We start from the raw sequence: 7,908 nt of genomic DNA on the forward strand, positions 1-7,908 counted from the left end.
GAATATTTGGCATACAGTCATCAACCGGTCAATGACACAAACATTTTTATTGACTGGATCACATCCCTCACACAGCGGCTCCTCAAAAACTGAATTGTACAAAAGCTGATGAAGTATTTACACTATACAAATTAGTACTTTAAAACTTTTTATCTTGCATACCTGTTGAGGACTGAATATTTTGGTCAAAACAGCATCAACACCATTCAATGACACAGTCACAAGTTGCTTGATTGGGATATGGCATCAAAAGTTGGTTTGACTTACATCTGAGAGATATTCTCCTCAAGGGACTCATGTTAGTTCACCTGGAGGTCTCATGTATTGAACAGAGGTCATCCATGCATAGTGTTTGGAAGTCCGGTCTCGTGACTGGAAAAAGACCGTAACCAGACCGGACCAAGACCGCAAAAGACCGGACCTGCGGTTACGGTCTTTTATTTTTGAAATGTAAAGACCGCAAAAAGACCGGTTAACGTGAACCGGTCTTGACCGGTTTGGACCGGTTTTTTGTAGCCCCTTAAATACCCTTTAAAACGCACCCAAGAACGTACGATTTGGTAAAAAAACGAGAGAGATATGAATTAAAATGTAAATTACTTTTGGGAATAATAGATGTACCAGACTTATTTTATAGAAGCACCAATACCTAACGGGATTTAACGTTCTTGGGCTCGTTTTGAAGCTATTAGAGATGTTAATAAATTTACCGATTCATAGTTTTAAAATATTGGCCTAAAGACCGGTCATAAACCGGTTAAAACTGATGCAGACCGAAACCGGTCTATAGACCGCAAAAAACCGCGGTCTGCGGTCTTTTTGCGGTCCGGTCTGGTCTTTTGACTTCTGGGGAAAAGGCAGACCGGTTACGGTTACGGTTAACGCCCCTGGGCATCAAAAAACCGGACCGAACCGGACTTTCAAACACTATCCATGCATTTTAGGCTGTCAGCTAAGGCGAGGCGGAGGAAAGATTTTCATTTGACAGGTAAACCCAATTTGGATGCATCACAAACTCTGTCACATTTGGTAACCCATCTCAGCATTGTTTCACATCTTTTCCTTGCTGACAGTCCCTACAAGCCAGTACACTCCTAGATAAATTTTGATTATTGTACCCTATGTATTTTGTATTCAGGGACTGTCAAAATAAATCTCAGTCTTCAAGAGATTGTTGCCAGATCAGGGCAATGGAATTGTCAAAGCCTGATCAAAACCGATGAATAAAGCTTTTAAGGAGTTCAAGAGAGGCTCTTGCCTCAAAAAAAGCACAGTTATATTGATATAGTATTCCCTTACAACGATATAAAATTTCTAAGAAATGTGAGCAAAAATGGGGGAGCAAAACTGTTTTGTGTCATTGACCCAGCTGTGTCATTGACCAGTTGATGACTGTAGTGGTTCCACTAGAACAATAATGTAAGGATTTTCTAATATCTTTAGAGGGTCACACATCTTGCAGTATTACTAATTGTATCATTGTGGTCTTAGGAGCCAATTTTTCATGCATCTATGATTCAAAGGCAACACTGGTTCATGTTTTTCTTTCTTTCTAATGTCCAGGAATAACAGAAGCTCTTATCTTCCTATGTAGCTTTTGAAAGATCTTTCCAACTACCAAACCCAAACTGTACTACGGACCTTCTGATAACTTTAAACTTTACAGAGATGGGCCTTCGAGTCGGCACAATGGATGACTTAATCACAGACTCTGTGCAGATTATGATTGGTCTCACCAGTGATGCAATTACTGTGGTTGAAAGAACACCTGGCACCGCAATACCCCCAGGGGTTAACAGGGCTGGTGATGTCACCTGGGAGTTGCGTCAGCTGTTAAAAAGACCTCACCTGTCTACCTTTGCAAGTATATTTGATGTAAGTATCATGCTAGCATTAAATCTCCGTTTACTGTTGACCACAGCTCTCCCCTTTCCCAGTCTTATGAAACTATTGCGATAGCACGTATACCCAATGTATATTCTGATCATTTGGCATCATCAAGTCCCTCATTCAGCAGGGTCGCAATATCTCAAGGGGGTGGCGGAATGTGGAAAAGAGACCAACACTCGTTATTTTTTTTTCAGGGTTCCGCCTGACACCCCCCCCACCATTACCTTCCTAATAAAGTATGTTTTCCCCATACTCATGTTTTTTTTTTTTTTTGAATTCAAAAATTTCCGTGTAACAAGTAAGCTACACACACAGGTGGTTGACCGTAAACTAAGCCTAGGGGTCGTAAGGATGCATATAGCAGGCTGTTGAAACAACGGCTATAGGGTATTCGTGAGGGATCCATCACGGCCAGCCGCGTCGCAAGAAACCCAGGCGTCGAGAGTGGTGTAACTGGTTGCAAGTAGGTCATGATCAGTGTAAAGATAGTTATGACGAGACCAGCATGAGAAAATTTGAAATTGACGGCGTCAACTTTTTTTTTTCGGCCTTCGGCCGGACACCCCCCCTCCTACCCTTGGTTCGGGATCCACGTCCCGCTACCCCCTTGCAATATCTCCACCTTCCGTGTGACTATGCAATATGATTTCTCCGAATCAAGGATGGTACAGGATTACAGAAGCAAGTCCGTTCTACAAGGATTTTCCCAAGTTGGAAGGTTTATGGACCTTCCTAACGGGTGTGTTTGCGGCAATATTTGGAAGTACCATCATCCGAATTCTTTCTCCTTCTTTTTTCATGTTTTCAGACTCCACTCTCTTTAGGAATTAAACCGATTTCATTTCTCGGACTAGCCCACTCTACGCAGCGGGGAAAAATACGGAAGGCCTGCCACGAAGAATATCTGAAAATTAGGGAGCAGATTCGACAACCCGCTAGTGAACGGGGTTTGCTTTCATTCATTTGCGATCAACTCATCGACGTTGGATTTCTTGATGATGAAGTCGACGAGGCAAATGACGCTGACTCCTTTGTTAATCAAGAACTCGATCAGGTCGAAATGTCCCAATTGTAGGGATATGTCGGAATTGGGCCTGGTGCAGATATGTTTTACTGTCGAGTCTTGTTACGACCGTTCTACGCATACGCATCTCGGACTCTTTCCAACTCACTCCACACCCTTCGTTACTCCCTCCATGCCTGCGAAATCTCGTCTCTGTCTTCCCGGACACTTTATCGTTTTCACATTTTGGTACTTGAACCCTGTCTCGTTACTATGAACACTTATTGTTATATTTCACGCAATATATCCCCCTTCAGTACAGGCACAGCATCCAATACTCTTGGGTAGTATTACCTTGAATACTAGACATTGAGCATACCCTCAACCTTCAAGTCTGAGCCGTCTTTCAACGACGCTGGCTCAGCGCTGCATTTGAGTAGTACTGCACATAAATGGCTGACGTTCCTCCACATCTCATTGACGTTCGAAACTCTACTGGGAAGTTCGATGCCGACCATAAGTGCTAAGTCAAGGAAACGTGCCAGATCATGGTTCAAGAAAGGACAGACACTCCAAGTCCCAGCAGATTGTGCTGCGAGGGCGGCGGGCCCAGACTCTGTCAAGGAGGTGGATGTTGTGTGCACGGTGCGGTGGGCTTAGGCCGTCGATTAACGTATATGGGCGGGAGCGTTGGCATGTTGTGATTTGTAGTCGAGATCGAGTCAAGTGGTGAGATGAAGATGAAGATAGATGTTCGCGTCTGTGATATAAAGCTGATGGTCAGTGTCGTATAGGACTCGAGTGATCCTGGCGCGATCCACCGGGATAGGTTGGCTATCTGAAACGAAAGGTACGTTAGCCGCAATGAACTCAAAGTCTTGTGACTTACTTTACTGAAAGGTCTTTCCAACGATACACCCAGCTCTGTGGTCCAATCAAGAGGTGTCAGATCGGTCGATTTGCGACGTGTGATCTGGCCACGCGAGCTTGACACCGGTAATTTCCGAGGGTCGGTATGTCAGCGGCAAAGTGATGGCTCATCAATAGGATCACCAGCAGTGACTGATTCACAAAGAGAAAAGTTCAGCGAAAGTCAATAAAGATAACAGTGTGTTGGTATAGGAAGGATATCGATAAAAAACATGATTGTTGTAGGACATTTGAGCTGGACATGCTCTTTGTTGATGTGGTGATAGTAAGAAAGGATCCTCTACAACAATGCAACAACAGATGTACTGAGTTTATAGGGTCTACTAGCTTGATGCCGACAAAGGGGGTTGGATGTGTGGTCATACCCATGTTTGATGTAGGTTGGGCACAGGAGATGCATCACTCGAGTAGAGGCTGGTTTCTTCGCTGAAAAATGAAACCCAGTTATGTGACGAGTTAACTATGAACAGATGAAGGCACATTTGATGCTGAAAATAAGCTATATACAAGTATATTATACATCAAGCCTTGACATGTTTTTGTAGGATATGTCGAGGAGGACGCGTCGTTTTGCCTACGATGCGTCTGGAGATGGTGGAAGAATGATAGGATGCCATCAACGCTGCCGCATTGCCGTATTTCCTTATTTGGGGGGGTAGGTGGGGGGGTACCCTGCCATCATTCACGTAGCAGATCGACCGATCTGACACCTCTTGGGTCCAATCAGACCCAAACGCACAATAGGAAGTATCACCTGACGATAGTTCCTAGCGTTCGAAGACGAAGATTCCTTGCGGATCCGATACGGGAGGATTGTGGTTGAGAATGAGGAGGTGGACAGATCCGTTGACGATTGAGTTGAAGCAAGATAGAGACAACTGGGAGAAAGGGCGATGGATAGGCGTGAAGTCCAAGCATTGGTTTGGCGGCAACGAGAGCAGGTGGGGACCGTCGGGTTGGCATAGCCTATATCCGTATTGAGGATCTGCAGAGTCGTGATTGAAAGTACAAAAACAGCCGGGAAACTGACCAACTTCTGCTTGCGCGTACTTCGTAACGAGGATCGGAATGAAGGCAATACAAGAAGGAGGATTATATATGAGAACAATCAGGTAAAATAGAGAAAACTCACCAATGGTGATGGAGCTTCGAACTTTGCATAAGCCCGTCGAGTTCGATTCCCGTGGAGACTCAGAGAAGGCCATCTCCGCAACGCAACCTCAAAAGGGGATTTGCCTTTCGAAGAAGGAAGTGTCAGTCAGGGGCTATAAGGTGTGTCGGTAGCAGGTTGCTTGACAATGCTTGTCGATGTCGCGGTCGACGTTGATGATGATGACAAACCTGTCCCAAGCGCTCATGATGTTGCTGAGTCGTTAACGCTTTGATCCGCTCTGGCAAATTTCCACCACGTCAGCTACGGAATTTAAATTCTCAAATGGCTCCGAGTTTTATTCTGAATTGACAACGCAGGAGGCTCATGCGCTGTCGCAGGCCTGAGGCTTCGCCCAACCATGTAATTGGTGCAGAGAATGGGGGACAAACCGAACTCTGTCTCCGAGCATTGTAGTGATTCGACCCACAGACATAAACCGACCCACCTGTAAGAGCTGAAGAAACAGTTGGGGTGAAATCCTTCGGCAACGTTACTTGACAAGATACACGCGTGTACTATGGGTCCTCAACACCCTCACATCACATTGAGCCTTCCCCTGCGGTATTGTAGGTGATGGGAAACCCTTGAGCCTCGTCCTGCATTCCAGCGTGAAAGTGATATGGAAGTACCGACACGCACTAAAAAGTGCCAATGAAAAATAGCGTGCAAGGGAAAAGCCACGTGAAATCCATAAAATCGCGCTGGTCCACCTATCCAAGGCCATCCTCAAGTGGCCTCTTTATTCCACGCCAAACTACATCCAACATCTCGTCCGTGGCCATCTCCACATGCGGTGGGGATGACCGTGTTGCTGGCTTATCGCTTCGGAGGCTCGTTCGGTCATTCGAGCTTGTAAGGTAATCCGCGGGTGAAGAACACGCAATGTTTTCGAGTACTAGGCCTAGGCCTAAATAGACAGTTAAAGCCAGAAAAACCAGCTTACTCGGTGTGAAAAGAACACCAAAAAGCCGCCGAGACGAATGGAAGATCGAGGGGGAAAACGGCAAACGCCCGGGTCGCTGAATGGGGGTCGACGCCGACAAACCAAGCCCGAGGTGAAGGAAGTGATGCACTTCTGGAGAAAGGCGATGTCGTAAAAATTAGGAACGACACCCTCCTTGTGAGCTAAATCGATTCATTGCTGAACGTTGGTGGAGGGCGACTGGTACTGGTGGTGGTGAGCGGACAGAATGTCTACCACAATTGACCACGCCTTGAACGGAAAGGAGAGCATTTCGATGTTGCCCACGCTCGACGGACGAACATAGGGAGCGGGAGTCGAACAGCTACAGAGGGAAGTGGGGGGATACGCGTTATCGTTATCGAATCAGGCGAGAAGTTAATGTATTCCGAGCGCTCCTGGAAGTGAAAGAAGTTCGTGACAACATTATAGAACTTCTTGACGACGTAGCCTCGCAGTGTCGAGCAAGCTTGAGAAACTCTATCTGAGTCGTCGGAGGTTCTCCTCCACTGGTGGAGAGGGCTGGCGTCGCTTTCTCGTCCTTGGGGGCGGGTGTCGTCCTGTGTCATCCTGCCGTGGTTGTCCGCCCTTCGTCGTGCACACCGCATCGGCGGGTGGCAGGTCATCGTCTCACTAACCCCTTCACCACGATCCACTTCCTCCTCCTCCTCCTCCTCCTCCTCCTCCTCGTCTTCTTCACCACCACCACCACCACCCTGATGAATCCTGGCTCCCCAGCCCGTATCCGCAAGATCCACATCTCATCGGCACGATTCACCGCCTTTTGCCGATCAGCGGGTGCGAGAATTAGTAGCCCATAGTCCAGGGGTCATTTTTTCGCCAAGCGAGGGTATCAAGAAATTCTGCAGAAATGAGAGTCTCATCAGAACATTGAACATTGAACGTACTAACATCGTCCTCAGGACGTAGCATCCAAACGACAGTTGCCGTCGGATTCAATAGCTACAGCCGTCGAACAACCACGACCGTCGCTGCAACCCCGGACCAGGACATCACCTGGACGCTCAACGGCCGGGGGGTTTGAAACTGGGTGATGGGGCATCGTTGGCCCTCAAACCTTTCTTCGTCCGATTGGCGGTTCCCGGTTTCGTTAACCCACCTGTATGATTGGGCCCGAATGTCGTTCTATAGCCACGTCGGCGTCATGCATCATGAGCGTGTCGCGTTAGATTCTGCATCCAAGCTCTGTAAAAATGGAGGTCGTGACGAAGAAAAGTTTGGCCATCACATGATGAGCGAACTGGTTACATAATATCACACGATAATTCGAAAACATTGGAGAGGCGCATGGTCCGCAAAGCTGGCGTGATGTTTGCTCATGTTTGGCCCACGCATATTGACCAGTGATTGATGGTTAAGCAGCTTTTTGGCCGCATTTTGGCCGATTTTGAGCAGATCTTTGTCCATATCAAGAGAAATTTTGTACGCACAGGGGGTCTTCAGATTTTTGAAATTCACATCCTATTGTAGATATCTCGATGTAAATGTACACTCAATGATATAAACACAAAAAAAGACTCTGAAGGCCCCCAAGAGCCACAAAACACATGTCGACTGGAGAAAAAATGGGAGGGATAGAGGTCCGTGGTGAGGAGAAAAGTTGTTATTAAATTTTGACGCGCCAGACTGTAATTAACGGATTACGTAACACGCGCGTCGTACCTTGGTGTCGCGAAAAACGACGTACCTCCATCCTTCGACGCGTCATTCTTCCTGGTAATATTTCGAAATTCAATACTCACCAACCTCATAATACAGGAAAGAAACAAGCTTAGGCTCTTGTCACAGTTCCAGAAATGGAGGGAAACATTGAGACTGTTTGCAAACTGTTTCAAGAGCCACATGAAGAACAACGACGATCGATGAACAAAAGCTTGTACCGAAGGAAGTCGTGGCAAGGTTCATTGCTCGAGAACTTCCCGTGCACGCGTTGGCCCAAGAGTCACTTTC

At 46.6% G+C, this 7,908-nt stretch overlaps 2 protein-coding genes across 2 annotated transcripts; one reads left to right on the forward strand and one right to left on the reverse strand.

Annotated features, from left to right (window-relative positions):
- Positions 1 to 1,668: 1,668 nt before the first annotated feature.
- Positions 1,669 to 3,955, forward strand: LACBIDRAFT_335923 (uncharacterized protein; the record flags this gene model as incomplete). Its single annotated transcript, XM_001890830.1, has 8 exons — positions 1,669 to 1,875; positions 2,277 to 2,353; positions 2,552 to 2,629; positions 2,966 to 3,142; positions 3,268 to 3,543; positions 3,688 to 3,743; positions 3,794 to 3,906; positions 3,941 to 3,955. 8 exons carry the CDS (start codon positions 1,669 to 1,671, stop codon positions 3,953 to 3,955), a joined length of 999 nt encoding a protein of 332 aa, XP_001890865.1.
- Positions 3,956 to 6,170: 2,215 nt separating this feature from the next.
- Positions 6,171 to 7,108, reverse strand: LACBIDRAFT_335924 (uncharacterized protein; the record flags this gene model as incomplete). The annotated part of the gene is made up of 3 exons (XM_001890832.1): positions 6,171 to 6,697; positions 6,846 to 6,900; positions 7,058 to 7,108. 3 exons carry the CDS (start codon positions 7,106 to 7,108, stop codon positions 6,171 to 6,173), a joined length of 633 nt encoding a protein of 210 aa, XP_001890867.1.
- Between the last annotated feature and the right edge of the window lie 800 nt (positions 7,109 to 7,908).

This window comes from Laccaria bicolor, genomic scaffold (assembly GCF_000143565.1).
Source record: "Laccaria bicolor S238N-H82 LACBIscaffold_191 genomic scaffold, whole genome shotgun sequence".
NCBI classification, from domain to species: Eukaryota; Fungi; Basidiomycota; class Agaricomycetes; order Agaricales; family Hydnangiaceae; genus Laccaria; species Laccaria bicolor.